The 19234-nt window shown below is 29.5% G+C and overlaps 2 protein-coding genes across 2 annotated transcripts; both read left to right on the forward strand.

Annotated features, from left to right (window-relative positions):
• Positions 1 to 2873: 2873 nt before the first annotated feature.
• LOC137813792 (uncharacterized) lies at positions 2874 to 4307 on the forward strand. Its single transcript, XM_090296057.1, has 3 exons — positions 2874 to 3633; positions 3742 to 4140; positions 4297 to 4307. The coding sequence occupies exons 1-3, from the start codon at positions 2874 to 2876 to the stop codon at positions 4305 to 4307; spliced, it is 1170 nt and encodes a 389-aa protein (XP_090152183.1).
• A 1675-nt stretch (positions 4308 to 5982) lies between these two features.
• LOC137819451 (ethylene-responsive transcription factor ERF035) lies at positions 5983 to 7078 on the forward strand. The gene has a single exon (XM_068623306.2). It carries the CDS (start codon positions 6066 to 6068, stop codon positions 6915 to 6917), a length of 852 nt encoding a protein of 283 aa, XP_068479407.1. The 5' UTR covers positions 5983 to 6065; the 3' UTR covers positions 6918 to 7078.
• The last annotated feature ends 12156 nt before the right edge of the window (positions 7079 to 19234 follow it).

Here is a 19234-nt window from a genome sequence, read left to right on the forward strand (position 1 = left end):
GTAGTTATTCAAATATATAATAATAAATTTCTTTAGGTTCATATTTAAATTTTTAGATTTAAGCCCGGTCTATTTAATTGGATAATTCTTTTTAGATTTTAAAGATCTATATGTGAACGAAAATCCATTTATCAATAGAAAAAAACACCATAAAACTTATTTCAACCACTAACATTTACTATCAACCATTATAAGTAACTACCACCACTTGAAAATGAAAATGAAAATGAAAATGAAGACTCCACTCTCAACCATACTTAGAAGGATATTGTTGAAATAAAAAAATGTATAAAGGAGTAGGGAGAATTTGCTAAAGTTAAGTCAAGTCAAACCTAGGTAAGACATGATAGGATCAGGTTGACACAACTCATTTAAGGTTGAGCCAACTTGGACCCAAGTCATTCAGTGTTGGGTCGGGTAAACTTAGTACAAGTTGGACCAAGTCACACTAAACTAGAGTTAGTCAGATCCAGGTTAGGCAAGATTAAGCTAGACCCATATCAAGCTAGCTCGACTCAGGCCCTTCCTAATAAAGTCAGGTTGGACATAAGTAAAGTTGGGATAAGGTATACTTAGGCCAATCTGGATTGGGTCAGACCCAAGTCAAGTTAGGTTTGGTCAAAACTATGTCAAGTTGATTGGCTTGGGTCTAAGTTAGGTTGGGTCGAGCTAGGTTTAGGTCAATAGAGTAAGACTGAGTTCAGGTAAGGTCGAGTCACTCATGACAGGTTTATGTCAAGTCGAATTAGGCCAAGCGAAAGTCTTACTAAGATGAGCATGGCCTAAATCGGGCTAAGCTAGCACCACCAAACTCAAGCCAAGACAAGTCAAGTTGACGTGAACTAGGTCTAGGTTAGGTTGATTTAACCTAGGTCTACATCAACTTGAGTAATCTTGATCCACTTCCAATCAATTGTCTAGGTTGAGCTGAGTTGGCTTATGTTCACGACTGGTTGAGTCGGCCTGTGTTCACGTTTGGTTGAGTCAACCTTGATCCATGTTAGATCGAGTCGAAACGAGTAAACATCAACCCAAATTGGGTTGAACCAAAGATAGGTTACATCAAGTAGGACTCAAGTCAGACTTGTCAAGACTAGCTTATGTTAGGTGGGTCAGTCCCCAACTCAGGTTAAACTTTGTCATATCGAGTCTAAGTCGGTGGATTCAAATCTAAATTTAAATATAATTTTGAAAATTATTCAAACTAGATTTAATCTAATTTAAACTGGATTGAAAAATCTAATTCAATTTGATTTAATTAAAATGGATTAGAAAAATCTAATTCAATTTGATTTAATTAAAATGATTTGGATTTTAGATAAAGTTTATTTTATTGAATCTAGATTGAATTTAGATTATATTTTGAAAAATTTAATTCATGATTACCCTTATCAATAAGTAATTTGTTAAACTATATTTTGTAGTGATGATTAATAAAGTTTAAGTGACGAGTAAGATGGCTGGTGAGAACAATAAGAACTTCATGGTGGCGTCTTATGATGATAAACAAATTGTCCTGTGATAATAGTTGTGAAAGTGAAAAAAAAATGAAAATAAAAAAGGAACACAAGAAATAGACAGAGAAAAATAATAGAGGAAGTCAAAACAACGAAACACAAAAATAAATATCTAGTAAAGCTTTTGTACTGATAGGGTAAAACCGAGAGGTTCATGTCGAGAACTACATAGTATAACAATTAAGATGATTAAGTTAAAACCGAGAGGTTTTGACCGAAAGCAATAAAGACAAAAGAATAAAACAAAAATATAAAAGTTGTAAAAGCCCAATTAGATAAAAACTTGCAAGAGGGGTGCACAAATAATAAAAAAGGTGCAGAAAGAAAGCCCAAGAGTAAAGGGAAAGCCCATTAAAGAAACTCTATAAATAGGAGTTCAGAGATAGAAAGAGGTAAGAGTGATTTTATCTGATGAACGTTAAACCTTTTCTGACTTTGGCATCGGAGCGACTTGCAGGTACCCCCCACCTGTTGTGAGGAGAAGCCGAGAGCACCAGCCGGGAGGAGAAGCCGAGAGCACCAGCCGAGAGGAGAAGCCAAGAGTTTCTATCAAGGAGAAGTACCCGGCCCAAGATGGTATTCAGCCCAAGATTGAAGGATTAGTCTTGATTAACCCATTTCAAGTGTTCTTGGTCCTTGTTGTAAGAACATTTTGGCGCCCACCGTGGGGCCGAGGGTCAATTGAGAAGGGTTAAAGACAAGATGAGTCAAGGAGGAGAACAAGGTGGAGATCGGGAAGACAATGTTAACATGCCAATGGCAATGTTGGTCCAATTACAAAAAGAATTCGAGATGTTAAAAAAGAATAATGAAGAAGAATTGAGTATGTTAAGAGCCGAAAACGCACACATAAGGAGAAAGTTACAAGAGGAAACGGTTTTGAATTCATCTTTCGAAACTGTCCAACCGGGGATACAAGTGAACGAGAGGATATATAATGAAAATTCTCAAACCAGAAGAAGATGGCTTGAAAACTCTAGGGTTTGTGCAGGAACATCTTCCAGAAAACATCCGTTTTATGATGTTATAGTCGATACTCCGTTGCCTGACAACTGGAAGAACTTAACCATTGACAAATAAGATGGAAGTACGGATCCTGATGAGCATATTGCAATATATACTACTCAAATCAGCTTGTATACATGGAATGATGCTGTTATGTGCAGAGTATTTCCTACAACTCTGAAAGGGGCTGCATTGAGCTGGTTTACACGCCTCCCACCTTTGAGTATAGATTGTTTTGATACGTTGATAGAAAAGTTCGGTGCTCAATTTGCAACTAGTCGTCCCCATCATTTAACGTCAATCGCCTTAGTGAACATAAGACAAGAGAAAGGAGAGTCTTTAAGAATATTCATGGAACGTTTTGGAAAGGTTGCTTTGGGAATCCGAAATCTTAGTCCAGAGGTCACCATGCATCATATGATAACGGCATTAAAACCGGGACCATTTGCCGATAGTCTTTGCAAGAAACCTGCGATCAATCTGGATGAACTAAGGCAACGGGCATCAAAATTTATGCAAATGGAAGAATTAAGGGAGTTTCGAAACCAAGTAAGGGTTGATGGAGGCGAGAAGAGGGTGACAGAAAGAGAACACCCGCCTGTTGCAAGAAGAGCCCGAGAAGAATTCAGAAGCCGAAAATTCCAACAATACACACCTTTGAATGCAAACAGAGCTAGAGTTTTACAAGAAGCTATGGCAACAAAAATAATACCACCACTACGAAAAGCACGAACACCAGAAAGAGCAGATCATACCAAGCATTGCGAGTATCATAAAAATCATGGCCATCATACAGAAGAATGCATCGGGTTGAAGGATAGAATAGAAGAATTAATTCAAGCTGGACAGTTGAAACGCTTCGTCCAAGGAGGAAATGTGAGAATAAGGTTAAGTCCTGAGAGAGGATCGAGAGGGGGAGAAATGGGCCAGAGAAGAGTTGAAAGATTTGAAAGAAGAGATGAAAAAAGAGTTGAAAAAAGAAGTGATAGAAGAGATGGAAGGCTAGAAAGAAGAAGTGATAGGGATCATCAAAACACTCAGTCAGTAAGGCGGAGTAGGGAACGAAGTCTGGGTAGGCCGGTCAGAGGATTTATAAACACAATTTCAGGAGGTTTTTCAGGAAAGGAATCCTCATCAGCAAGAAAACAACATTGGAGAAGCATCAGAACAATCAATCATATTTTCAAAAGAAGAACCTTGCCACCAATGCTTTTCACAGATGAAGATTTTCAAGAGATTGATCCCGATCACGATGACCCTATGGTGATAACGGTAGAAATAGCCGAATATGCTGTTATGAAAACCTTAGTTGATCAGGGGAGTTCAGTTGATATCTTGTTTTGGGATACTTTCAAAAGATTACATTTAAGAGAAGAAGATATAATACCTTTCCGAGAGCAGATCATTGGCTTTTCGGGAGAGAGAGTTAACACTAAGGGGTACATTGATTTGATGACCACGTTTGGAAGAGGCAATAAAACTAAAAAAATCAAAATCAGATATTTGGTGGTGGATGCTACTACATCATATAATGTGTTATTAGGACGATCCTCTTTGAATAAACTGGGAGCAATAGTTTCAACACCGCATTTGGCTATGAAGTTCCCAACAGAAAAAGGTGAGATAGCAACGGTTTATGTCAATCAAAAGGATGCAATATCTACTAAAATTGCAATCAACACAATATTTTTATCCCACTTCAAATTAAAATTAATGTATACAATATTTCCATGTTTATAAGTTTGTCATTATTTGATTTACTTATGTTTATTAGAAATGTTATAAATCATCATTGATTTTTGAATTAGTAGTTTCAAAATCAACTACCTTAAATACCTAGAAGAAATTATTGTTCATAATCATCATATCTATCTTAGGCTAGAATACATGACATGAAAGATATAAGATACATGATCTCTAGAAGGAATTTCCCACAGCATTTGTTGCTTCAGACGATTAAACTTCATCATCGTCTTGCAATTCTTTGACGCACACGACTCAAATTCTCAGAATGGGTTGGCCAAGATTTAGAATTTCTACACAAAAATCGAACCCTAAAAGAAATAACAAGATCGAAGAGACCTGTTTGCGTATATAGTTGACTCTTAGACCAGAATAAAAAGGGAATTTGAGCCAACATTGGCCCACAGGCATGTGCACCATGTGTACGTAAGCCATGTTTTTGTGCTAAAGTAAATCCCTATATCAACCTTTCCTACGTCAATATAAAGCTTAGTCAATAGTTAAATCAATGCACAACAATTGACAGTTAGCAATATAAACATCATACATGTCACTCTTTTGTTCTCTCACAGAAAACAAATACTATAAACACATTAACATAACAAACCAAATTAATATGATGTTTTCAAGGTAGTAATAAATTTTAAGTAAGAAAATGTGTTAGAAGGGATGTTGAATGTAAAATGTTCTAATATTAGTCGATGTTTTATCTCAAGATTTTATATGGAAAGTTTTGTTTATGTGTGTTGCGTGACTTGTCTTTATCCTTCGTTACCAAAACCCACGTGGGCCTGCTCAAGTGGTGAAATGCAGAAAAAATTGTTATTGAAAAATTGGTGGTTTAATTGAATGAATTTCCACCAGCTATTGTGAGACAATAGTCCTGATTCCATTGGTTGTGCCAAGTGATAACAACTGGAGAAAATATTGTTTATGCATAATTAATCAAAACATTGAAAATGGAACACCAATCTCTAGCAGAAGGCCAGATCAGGCTAAGACATATATAATTAGGCCAAGTTGAAGAAGACACACTAACAAGCTCATCAAATAAAATATTGTTTTCAAGGGGGAATTGATACTGTCTTGCTGAGTTAAATAATTGTATAAATCCATACCAGAAAACTTGTAATTATGCATAATAAGGTTGAGATGAAAAATATGAATGAATGTATAAAAGTTCATAGAAGTTTGTAGTTATACGCATCACCATGAACAAAGAAAGACCATGTCATAAACTTCACACAAGGTTGAGATAAAAGTATTAAAGAATTAATGGGGTTTGGTGTGCTCTATTTTTTAGGACCTAGCTGGCCACCCCACAAACCAATAGTGAGAGTTTTAGATAAACTAGAATGAAGGGTCATTATGAAAAAATCATGGTAGTGAAATTAAGGTCCTACCACTTAGGGAAGGACCCCAAAGAGGGGTTGTTCTTGAAAGCAGAACAACAGAACTGTGGAAACACATGAAAGTTATGACCACAATAGAATGTAGACACTAGAAAAAACCAGAGGTAAGTTACAAAAAACAACATTGGTCTATAGAGTTAAGCTTAATCACATTATTCAATTCCCACATGGAAAACAAATTAGCTGAATGTAGCACAACTGTGCCTTATGGAACCCATGCTTTTTTTTTTTATATTCCTTTTCCTCCTTTTGCTTTTATATGTTATTATTTTCCCTTTCTTTTTTAAGATAATAATGATTTCTAAGGCTTCCTTAGCAGGGTCTATTTATTTTTGTGCACCCTCCACTCATTCTTTCTGTACCACACCAATCAAGGTCCCAATTAACCATGAGAAAACGTATCAGTATGGAAAGTGATGCTGACTTCTTCAATTCCTCTGCCACATCCTCCTCTACTTCCACTTCCACTTCTACCACCACCACCACCACAACCCCTTCGATCTTCATTGACACCAACACTTCCAGCACATCATCATCATCATCATCATCTTTAACACCCTCCACATCTTCTACCTCAAACTCAGATTCATGCATCAAAGAACACTCCAAAACCCCTCAAGATGACTCAACAACTCCTCTAACCTCGTTGGAAAATGAGAAGGATTCAAAGGGGTGCAAGAAGAGGCAGAGGGAGAATCCCAGCAATCAGAACTACCCTACTTATAGGGGTGTGAGGATGAGGAACTGGGGCAAATGGGTGTCTGAAATCCGTGAGCCAAGGAAGAAGTCAAGAATTTGGCTTGGAACATACCCTACAGCAGAAATGGCTGCTAGAGCTCATGATGTGGCTGCCTTAGCCATCAAGGGCCATTCTGCATACCTCAATTTCCCTGAATTGGCTCAAGAACTTCCAAGGCCAGCTACCACATCACCTAAGGACATTCAAGCTGCAGCTGCAAAAGCAGCAAACACATCCTTTGAGCTGGTTAAGCATTGCCAAATTGAAGATGAAGAAGAAGGAGAAGAACCAAACCAAGCAGAACATGCCTCATCTTCAACTCTCTCAATGGACAACACACAAGAATCTTCAAGCTCTCACTCTACCAATGATGATGACACTTTGTTTGACCTACCAGATCTTTTCCCTGATCAACTTTGCTCCTATTCTTCTTCTTGGCATTTGTGTGCAGTTGGTAGTGGATTTAGGCTTGAGGAGTCACTTTTTTGGGAGAATTATTAGTGTTAGAGGTTGTTTACTTCAAGCAATACACAAAATTAAATAAAAAATGAGGAAAGAAAATGAGTAATATCCTCCTGAGTTTTTCTTCTTGTTTAGTCACTGCAACTGCATTCTGCACAGAGAATAACCAGTTGAAGAAGAGTTTTTTACATTTTTTTTTATCTGGGTGTTGTCAATTGCTATTATTTTGTCCAACATAGTTTATTATTCTTTTCTCTGTTTTGGTGAAAGAAGGTTCAATTAGGTGAACAAAGACTACTCCTTTTGATCATGTAAATTACGTATAAGTTAGAAACACATACCATATCAGACAAAGTCTCTTTTCAACTATACATGAATTGAAACACATCATTTCCTTTAATTTCGCCTTAAAAAACTTTTCAAAGGGAACAAATTTCCATAATATTAGACAAATCATATCTAATTTATAATTTTGTTGGACTAAAGTTTTGAAGTATTTACTAAATGAGGGTATTTAATCATCAACTATATGAATTAATTAGCACAAGATAATTCTATCTTAACAGATAGCTTTAAACTTAAGAAACCTATACTTTGACACTTTCCACAAAAATTACACTGAATCACTTGACAACTATTTTAACAATATAATAATATATATTACCATTTTAAGTTAAAAAGTAAAAGAAATCTAATTAAAATATTAATATTATAAATTGTATAATGAATGTATTTTACTTTAAAGTGTCAAACTATCATCATCTCTTTCGATTTTGTCTCACACCGTGTCAATAAGTTGACTTTTTTAATCTTGAGTTTTTTTTTTACTATGTTTCACCATTTTTGAAGACACAAGGTTTTTACCATGATCTCACAAATCCTATCTATAACAATTTCATGAATTCAAACTTAATGTACTGAATTCTTCATTTTATTTTGTGTCCAAAATTGTGTAAGATATATTTTACTTATTTTACAACTCAATCGTTTTGGGAATTATAACTTTCAAAAAGACAAAATTGTATTTAGTTATTTAAAAAAAATGTTATTCAGGTTACATTTTTTTCATTAAATATTTTATTTCAACTTTGAAAAATTATATATGATTTTTTGAAAATGTTAAAAGTTAAACTAAATATAAGAAACATCATTTATCACTTTCAAATTAACAGGAAACTATTTTTATCATAAAAATTAGATTACATTATGAAATTTACAACAACTTATATACCTTACTCAACCAATTGAGTTAGATTAATTACCTAAAAATATTTCTTTAACAAAATCCCAACACTGATTTATTATTATCCTATAAAATTATTTGAATGTTTCAATTAACATTACTGAAAATTATAAATAAAAATTAATTTTAAAAATAAAAATAATTAATTATTATATTAATTAAATTAGATACTATATAAAGATTAAAAAAATTATTGATATTTAAAATAGTTTTTATTCTCAATGAAATTTATAAACTAATTTTTAAATGTTATCTAATTAGTTACTGAAGTTTTAATTACCAATTTTATAATATAAATTCATTGATATCTAAAATTTTGGTAGTCAATTAAATACTAATTTCTAAATTTTATTAATAATAAAAATTATTTTAAATATAAATAATTTTTTAATCTATAAAATAATATTTAATTTAGTTAATATTGTCCTGACCAGTCCTCGGTCATTGACTCCGGAGACTAACCTCGGACATAGCACACCTAATAGCGGCAGTGAGGCCACGTGAGGTGGGTCCCAGACACACCTATCAGGAGATTGGTCAGACTTCGGACATTGGTACCATAAGGTCCCGATGTTGGAGATCGACATCAGACCTCGCCAACAAAGGGAGAGATCGGACATCGGTGGTTTGAACGTTATGTTGGGCCACGTGAGGTGGGCCCTAGACTTATCCTAAGTTATTAGTTAAAACATCACATATGAGGGAAGCCTAAGTCACAAGGGATTCATGCACGTGGTGTGCATAGTGCATACAGGCGCGACACGTGAGAATAATCCTTGGAGGCACTAAGAACCATTAGGGTTAGGGTTTCCAAGGGAAGCTGCATGCATGACACGTGAATACTTAGGGCACCCGTAGAAACAGATGGCGCCAGAGATTAGGTGCACAAGTTGGTACCTAGGCGACCACTTTGTTATTCATTGCACTCTAGTTAAGGGAAGTTCTATGTGCCAGATACGCTAAGATCACGTAAATAACGGTGCAAGGATGTTCCCCCAAGGAACCCTATACAAGGGTAACAACACAAAAGTAAACCGTAGTTTCAACCTATATAAAGGGTGCCAAGAATCCTAACAAGGTACACAGTTTCTAAGACTGAAACTACTTTATATACTTGGTGTTTCTTTGCCCTTATACTGACTTGAGCGTCGGAGTGCAAACGGCCGTCAAGGCGCCCCTTTGTCTTTGCAGGTGAGAGATTTCTTGATCAAAGAAGTACAATTCTCAGACGAAGATAGAAGGGTCTAAGACTGTCATTAGAGTCAACCGACAGGAACAAATATAATAATTAATTATTTTTATCTTTAAAATTAATTTATGTTTCATATGATTTTTTTAAGTAATACTTCATATATTTCCCTTTTAAAAGATAATAATTAAGAGATCATTAATATCTTCATTTGTACTAAAATAACTAATACGCCTCCACTATTTTATTTATTTCGTTATAATAAGTATATAAAATATATAAGAACTAAGTACAAATAAGGGCATAATCAAGAATATAATCAAAATTATTTTCGCTTTTATATTTTTCATAATTTTATTCCTTTAAGAAATGTTTTTGGTTCCTATATTTTTCCCCCACCAAACTAGGTTTTGGTTTATTCAATTTCAAATTGTTGAATTAGTCTCCCAAGTTTTGCTAATTGAAGATTACTTTTTTTTTAGTTTAAAAAAAATTAAAAAAAAGTTTCTTAAGTCTGTTTGATTTTTTTAAAATTTTTTTAGTTTTTTTGATTTATCTCAATGATAAACATAAAAAAATTATTTCATTTATTTCATAGTCTATTGTGCCGAATTGTTTTTGCGTTAGGTAATAGGTCAACAAAATAATGAATACGATAGAATACAAAAATGAATTTTCTTAATTATTTTTTCTCTTTTTTAAATAATGATTTATTTACAGGCCCAGCTCTTTATCCCCTTTTCATTTTTTTCATTTATAGGAAAAATAAAAAACACATTTTTAAAAAATAGCAACTAGCTTCTATTTATTTTTTTCTTTTAAAACCTATATAGTTGAATTATGAGAGCACATAATTGCGTAAGCATGACTCTAACTAAAATGTTTAGTCCTTTTATATACTTGAAAAATATGCATTTGATATATGATTATGTGATGATTAATTATTTTTTTTGAAAGAGATGTAATTGTTAATTATGTACATGTTATAGTGTTAAAGAATAGTGTGACTCAAATTAATTTTTAAGAAAAATTAAAGTGGTCATCATCAAACTCAACATACTTTTGTATGTTACCAATTTCATTACTTAAAAAATTACCCAATCATTTTTTTATTATTAGCATTTAGATATCACACGAGACATTAAATTAGTGTTCTTTTGTCATACTTAAGACATTAAATTAGTCTTCTTTGTCATAGAGCAAAAAAAGAAAAAACAAAATCTTAGACCTATGATATTTTAATTTTTATTAAATTGGGATTGGGGTAATTTCAAAGTTTAATTTGGATGTTAATGTTAAAAAAACAGGAACAAAATCATATAGTTATCAACTTGTTTAAGATACAGCACATTATTTACTTTTCTCAAATATTTATTATGTAAGAATCGGCATATTCTAAGAACTAAATATTAATATATTCAAATGATTGATTAATAGAACTGTAGTAACTAGTAATAATCAGTACAAAAAATGTTTAAATCTATGTTTTTAGCATCCTGTATTATTGTCTCATGTAAAATATCATTGTGCTTTATATTTTGCGTACCTTTGAAGTCTTCTTATTTGACACCTATTTAATGTCTCACCTACTACTACAATTAGTTTATTCAATTTTAGTATATGCTTTATTCAAATAGTTTTTCCAAATAGTTAAAGTAAAGTAAAGTTTAATTTATAAATAATTTTCTTTCTTAATTCATTATATTGTTCTATGTCAAAGTCACTAAATATTCACCACCAAAAATCATTAAATAAAAACTAATTTTAGAATCATTAAATAAAGACTAATTTTAGAGACAAAAATAATTAATTTATTAATTAAATTAAATATTATTTTAAAAATTAAAAAAAATTATTAATATCTAAATTAGTTTTATTATAAATAAATAATTTTTAAATGAATATCTAATTAGTTACCAAAATTTTAACTATCAATTAAGATTCTAAAGTTGGTAGCTAATTAAATATCAACTTAAAAACTACTTATTAATAATAGAAACTACTTTAGAAACCAAGTAGTGTTTAAAATAATATCTAATTTAATTAATATAATAACTATTTTTTTTTCTAAAATTAGTCTTTATTTAATATTTTTTTGTAATTAAATAAAAAGTATTTCAAATATTATATTTTAACAATAGTAAACGATTTAAAGTGAGAATATTAACATTAAAAGAGAATTTAAATTACTTATTTTCTTAAGTTAAATTGAGGATTTATTTCAACAGTTTTTTCATTATTTGAAAAATGTCATATTAGAAACCATTTATAAATATTCTTCTTTTTTTTATTAACTTATCAAAACAAAAAATTATTAAATACTAAAACTAAAAATATCACGTATACAATAAATATATATTTGATTATGTGTTGGATCAAATAAACGCGAATTTATTATTCACATTCAAATTAAAACCATTTTAAATAATTTTTAATTTTCACATCCCAAACATAAACGTAGGTATACACATCATGAATTAATATTAAACGAAACAAACACTATAAGAAAATAATAAAATAAAAACTAATTTTAGAAATTAAATAATTATATTATATTTAATTAAATTAAATATTATTTTATAAATTAAAAAAAATATTAATTTTTAAAGTAGTTTTTATTATTAATAAAAATTTATAAAATAGTTTATAAATTGGTATCTAACAATTAATTACCAAAGTTTTAGCTACTAACTACTTTATATTTTAAATTAATCTCTATTAATGCTAATTTAAAATTTAAAATATTATTAACTAAAACCTTAGTAACTAATTTAGATATCAATTTAAAATTATTTTCTAAATTTTTATTATAATACAAAATCATTTTAAATACGAATATTTTTTAGTTTTTAAAATGATATTTAATTTAATTAATATAACGAGTAATTATATATATTTTTTTAGTGAAATAATGACTTAGAGGATAAAAAAAAATATAATACTGTTTAAACATAGTACTTAGTAAAAGTTTAGACTGTGTAACTATTACAAAGCCAAGGTGTTTAAAAATGTAATAGTTTTTAAATATAGTAAAAGTTTGAAGTATAGTGTTAACTATTAGAAGCCAAACTAGTTTTTCAAAAACGTGTGAAATAATTTAGATTCTCTAGACAAAGAAGAGATGTATTTGACCTCTTCTTTCTACTTGCTTTTCTTTGGTGCTTTTAATATTTTTTGTGAAAAGAAATCCAATAAGATTAAGTGCATCATATAGTAATCATGGTTTGTAAATTAATCTATTAAACATGATACTTTGTAATATAAATTAGTCCCCAGAAGGATCGAGATCGAATAAGTTTTTGGTTCTAAGTGTCACTTTTTGCATCATGATTAATCATAAGAAAACTCATCTTATTCTATCACTATATATGTATATACACACACATGTAGGAACCCAATGAAGGAGACAACATCATCTAAGCAAAGAAAAGAAAAAGAATGGATGAAGATAGTGTAATTTAGGAGATCAAAAGTCCATTGTTTCCTTTTCTAATTATTCAAAACCACTAAGAAGAGAGTGCTAAATGACCTCACCATGAGAAAAGAGTGAGAGAAAGAAGTAAGTAATAAAATAATTGAATGAAGTGTAGAGAGAGAGAAAAAGAAGAAGGAAGAACACCTCACTACTATGTGCACTATTTTCACTTTCAAACTATATAATATAAATAATTGAACACAACATGTTCTGTTATTGGTTGATTATACATGTCACAATTCAAAGTACAATTATTATAATTTTCATCTTTGTAAATTATATATATATATATATATATATATATATCTTTTCCTCCTTTTCTCTTTTATCTGAATAAAAAATATAAAACTAATATATAATATATTATGAAAATATTTTAAATCTATCATAATAAATGTTGGACTTATCAGATTAACTGCTATCAGACCATCCATAAATATATAGTTCCGTATATGAATTGATACTTTCGATGTGAAGGATATGTTAGAAACCGCACATAAAATTTAGATTATGACATATTATAATATATATAAGTGAATGTAAACCTTACCTTATAAATCAATTTTATAAAGTTAAGTAAAACTTAAAAAATATATATAGGGTTTGTAACATTTTTTTTAACATTTAGATTATCCTTTAAATATTCTTTTTATTAATTTTCACTATTAATACAAAATCTAATTAACCTTATAATTCAGAAAACAAGATCAGACTGATTAGTTTAATCCGGAAATGATAAACTCTATAGTTTGTGGAACCACAAAATATAACTCTATTATTGAAACTTAAAAAATCAAGTGTTATTATATGTCTGATTTGATTCTGTATATGTGGTTTAAATATTAAAAGTTGATCAAATTATGATATTATTTAATTATAAATATTGATTTAATCGTTAAATTTTCTGTTTTGACAAAATATTAAATTTTCATAATATTGTTGATTAATATGCATACTTTATTGATTAGTTTAAAAAATACATAAAAGATGAAGATTAACACCCAAATTTAGGCTTAAAATTGATGAAAGCGACAGAAACTAAAGAAAATGATGATTGTAAGAATTATTACGATCTTTTTGGTATGATAATGACACAAAAAGATGGAACTACCACAATAATAACATGGTTGATTATACCATAACTGTCTTAATACACTAATTATTAATTATTGAAACTATTTGAGAAACAGTAGAAATGACTAGAAAATTAACCTGTTGATTAATTAATTGTTAGTGAAATTATTTAGTGGAAAAAGACAAAGAGACACACTTGGTTGGGGCTTTATTGATGGTACATCAGAGTAATTTGGAACAGAAAGTATGTTCGTGTTTTGCTATTGGTCACCCTAACAACAACACAACACACGTCAAATTTCACAACGTACAATACATGTTTTGACATGTGAGAAGAGACTTGTGTGTATGTGAGAAGGTCTTCTAGTTTATATATATTATATATTTCTAATAGTATTGATCTTAATTATTGAGTAATTTTATGCAATATACAATGTATAATATAATAATCTCATAAATTAGGGTGACGTTTAATTTGATTAGATAATAGAAAACTTTCATTAATTCTTATTATATGATATTTTTATTTATATGATTCTAGTTATTAATAGAACATGCATTATTGAGTTGCTTTACTTAATACTAGATTATATATTTTTTATAATAATAATAAATAAAAATATTAAATGAAGTAAATGGGTTTGTTTATGACTGTAAATGATGCATAATTGTTGTCTAGCATGTGAATTCACTTTTTTTTTCATTAGACACGACAATGGTTAATCTTTACATGATAGTTCTGTCTATATATATTAAGTGGTAATTAGCAGTATGGTGTCTGAATATGGTTGGGTAAGTTTTAGTTACAGGAGAATGATATGAGTTTGATTATATAGGATTGAGACACTCTTAAAATATTCTGTTTAATTTATTTTATTTATTGTTAATAAAAAAATTTAGCTGAATCATAACAATTATAGCATTTCAATATCCATATAAATAGGACAAACATCCATAGTCGGATTAAAAAAAAAACTTCAAGATACTCGTACCAAAGTGAACCAGAATATAACTCTCCTAAAAACATTATTGTTTCTAAATTTCCACGTAAACCAGACAAATGAGTAATGTTTGAAAAAGATGAAATTATCTTCTATATTTAAATTTATAACATATAAATAATAAAGTGTGCCTAACCGTATATTAATATTAATTATATTGTACAAATTATTTATATAATATTTGTTATATCTTTACTACTTAATATAAAAATCTCTATGAATACATATATATATATATATATATATATATATATATATATATATAACTTTCTCATATGTTCGATAATTCTTTGTCATAGTTCATGTTATGTTTTTTATCTCCAGTAAAACGTGAATACTCAAAATAATATAATAATTTTTAGAAGATAAAGATCATTACTCTAAACCATATAGGCCAAACCATTACTATTTCTATTTCAATAGCAGAACTCATTACGAATCAAATTTGGTTATTATATATAACCATATTAGGAAAAGAACTATTCATTTTAAAAACAAGTAAAACTAAAAATGGCTCTTTTTTCAAAAATTAAAAAAACATGATTAACCCTTTTTTATTCTTTAATTAGTATCTCTTATGCTATAGTTGCTAAATTATAAAGTAATTTTTTTCAGCATCTAATGCCTCAAATTGACAATACTGGAAGGTTCTGCGAAATTGCATGTGAATCTTAGTGAATGTTAAGAACAGATATTCCTAAAAATCAGTAAGTATTAAATGTTCAATATCAGTGTGTGACACCATTAAATTTGCATGTGATGTTACATCCCCGTCATGCTTTAATTGGACATAATTTTAATTTTTAAAATACGAATCATCATTGAAATAAATTTTTTTATTAAAGATATTTGTCGTCTATATGTTAAATTTAATCTATAATTTTTGGTTTTTTATTTTCAAATAGAGAAATTAGTCTTTAATATTTTAAAATTATAATTTTTTTTATTTCATATTCAATTTTTTATCTATGTTTATTTCTTACATTTTAATTAATTAAAACGTATTTTATGACGTCCTATCAATTGAAAGTTAAACTATAAATATGTATTTTTTGAAATAAGGATATTTGCATGTCTAAAACTTTTTTTTTATAAATGAATTAAATGGGATAATTAAGGAGTGTTCTAATTCTTATTCAAGTAACAAAGCTCAAGACCTAGTAACAAATATATTTTTTTATTAGCAAAACAAATTAATAAATATGAATCACTTTAGGGGTGATCCAACCTTTTTATAATTGCAATTTAACTTCTTCTACCCTTCCAAGAAATCTCTACCAAACATACAAAACAGACAAATCCACAAAAACTGAGAAACACAAAATCTACACAAAAACTACGAAGGACATCAACAATCCAACCGCATGCAAGCCAAAGGATTCAAACACTAATTAAGATAAGAGAACGACCTAAAACGAGACTTAGAGTAAATCCAAGACCAAAACTTAATTTGGACCATTGCAATCATATTTGACACGTCAGCCTTACCCTTATTAAAAATTACGTTATTCATGTGTTTTCAGACTTCACTCACCAATCCAACCCATATTGCACCCCAAAATTCGTTAACCAAACCTGAAGCATTACACATTCCAAACTGAGAAAAATTTGACACGGGATTAATGTGGATCACAGTCGTCACGCCAAGCCACTCAAAACAAAGACACCAAACAAGCCAAACAAATCTACAATTGAAAAACAGATGACGATGGGATTCCTCCTCCTTCCCGCACAAACAACACAAAAGATTGTCGACCATAATACCTCGCCTTTCCAAGTTAACCGTAGTAGCAATCTTATTCTCCAACACCCTCCAAACAGTGAAAATAATAGAAGGCAAAACTTTACTTTTCCACAGCTTACTGTACACTGAAGACAACTCCTCCTTACGATCTTGCCTTAACAAAACATAGGCGAAATTAACCGAATATGTTTGAGAATCTCCCACCTCCCAAACCCAACGCTTGTACACTGGCACTGGTTTTTAAAGCTGCATTATGCAACAACTCTGCATAATTTCTACCGCAGCAAAGCTGCATAAATTCTGCCTAATTCTAATGCAGCAACGCTGCATAATTTCTAATTTCTAGAGCAGCAGAACAGTTATAATATACCACAATGCCATTACCAAATCCATGTTGGTTCATATACTTGTGTAGATATGAGACCAACTGCAGACAAACTCTTACAAGCTTGCTGTGTTCGATTCAATTTTATTCCTACAAATTTGTTCACCAACAGGATGACCTTTTTTGGCATTGACCCTAGATATAAGCTGCCATTACATATTCAGGGAAGTTCCAGGATACATTTGTAGTATTTATTTTTTCTACATCGGAAAAAAAATTATTAAATAATAACTAAATTTATAAATAAAAAATAATTAATCATCATACTAATTTAGAGACTAAACAATTATATATTTATATCTAAAGTGGTTTTTATTATTAATAAAAATTTATAAAATTATTTTTAAATTGTATCTAAATTAACTACCTAATACCTAAGTTTTAGTAACTAATATTTTAAATTCTAAATTAGTCTCTAAAAGACTAATAGAGACTGACTAATTTAGAATATATAGTAATAAATAACTAAAATCTTAGTATAATGATTATATACTAATTTAGAAACTATTTTATAAATTTTTATTAATAATAAAAACTACTTCAAATACCAATAATTTTTTTTTTAATTTATAAAATTATCTATATTTTAATCAAATAATAATTAATTATTTTAATTTTTAAAATTAATTTTTATTTAATAATTTTCTTGTATTGAAAATCAGAGCCAGCTGCAACTAACATATATTTGAAGAATCACAAACTAGATCTCTTGGTAGTTCTTGATTGTATACTACCTTCAAAACTTTGTTCACGGAATGTTACGCAAACAAATGGTAAATAAATGGTTCTAAAATCATATATTAACTTTATGCGTATAGGATACATAGTTTTTTTTTTCATCCACCAAGATAAAGGAATGTGATGATATATAAATATTTTTTTTTCTAATGTAATATCTCCCTTATTACACTGGTTCTGGAACTAATTAGAACCAATTTAATACATATTTTTATGCTTTTTAATTTATATTTTTTAAATTGATTAATATTTAAATTTAATATATTTTAATATTTTAAATCAATTTTATTGATATAAATTAGAAAATGAATTACCTTTTATTATGGTTTTTGAATATTCAAAATTATAAATAATGCTTGTGAAAATTGAACACAACATTATGATATTTTTGCAGACAATTGGAAGGGTCCTGTTTAGGAGTTTATTTTTTCACAAAATGTAATTTAATTATTTTATTGTTGAAAACCTTTGAATGTGGTCAATTAGTCAAGAAAGGAGATAGAAGAATGAAAGAGAAATCTTAATTATTGAGTCAAAATACGATAACCACGTGATTCATATTCAACAGATATTTGTTGATTAATATAGTTCAGGACACTGCCATTTCCAATAAAGGAACAGAATAATTGTATAAATGGAAAAAAAAGATTGTGAAGCTTAATTAATAAGCCAAACCCTAGATTTGTTCAATATAAAATTGAAGCCACCACTTAATTAATTAACAAGCGCATATATAGGAACTAACACATGAGGGATATTGTAATGATTAATTAACTAAAAGGAACCCTAAAACTGTGATGAAATCAAGATTGAGACATTTGTAATTGCAGATTCATTGATTAATATTTATCATTAAGGATTCTAAATCTATAAAGATCAAAGAAGGGCCACTTGGAATAATAATGACTTTGGTGTGGAAAAGGAAGACTAGATTCAGTTTAATTTTTAACTTCCAGTTGGAAAGAAATGCATCTGATGCTTTTTTGCCAACTGATAAAAATACTTGTATGTTTTTCATGCAAGTTTCTTCTTTTAATTATTGGTATAAGAAACTTGGGTACAAAAGTTTTTATATGTTTTAGAACAATGGTTCATAAATTACTCTATAAGAAGATAATTCACTGATACAAAAATATTAAAAGACGGCGGTTATTTTTATTTAAAACGGCGATTTTATAATTGCATTTGTTGTACACGTAGTCGTAAATACAAGAAATAAGAAGACGGCTATTTAACCACATTCTTAAATGTCATTTAGAAATGCAGCTATGATAAATAGTCGTATTCTTATTGTTTTTAAAAAAATTAAAACTCTAAACCCTAGACTAAGGCATCAACGCTGGAGGCAGCAGGGACAGAGTAGTGATGACTTTCGCTAATACAAGAAAACAAACAAATAAGAGAAACAAAACAAATATATAAACCAATGGTGAAAAAGAGAGCTCAAAACGAACTTACAATGACACAAAGAAGACAATGAAGGGTCGCAGAAGACGAGAGCAAAAAC

The sequence above is a fragment of the Phaseolus vulgaris genome, chromosome 10, assembly GCF_051622355.1.
Source record: "Phaseolus vulgaris cultivar YP4 chromosome 10, ASM5162235v1, whole genome shotgun sequence".
Classification (NCBI taxonomy): domain Eukaryota; kingdom Viridiplantae; phylum Streptophyta; class Magnoliopsida; order Fabales; family Fabaceae; genus Phaseolus; species Phaseolus vulgaris.

Coding starts and splice junctions, on each gene's coding strand:
- LOC137819451 (XM_068623306.2), top strand. CDS start 6,066: ATGAGAAAACGTATCAGTATGGAAAGTGATGCTGACTTCTTCAATTCC.
- LOC137813792 (XM_090296057.1), top strand. CDS start 2,874: ATGGAACGTTTTGGAAAGGTTGCTTTGGGAATCCGAAATCTTAGTCCA. Junction 3,634..3,741: donor TATAAACACAATTTCAGGAG/GTTTTTCAGGAA, acceptor TGCTTTTCACAG/ATGAAGATTTTCAAGAGATT.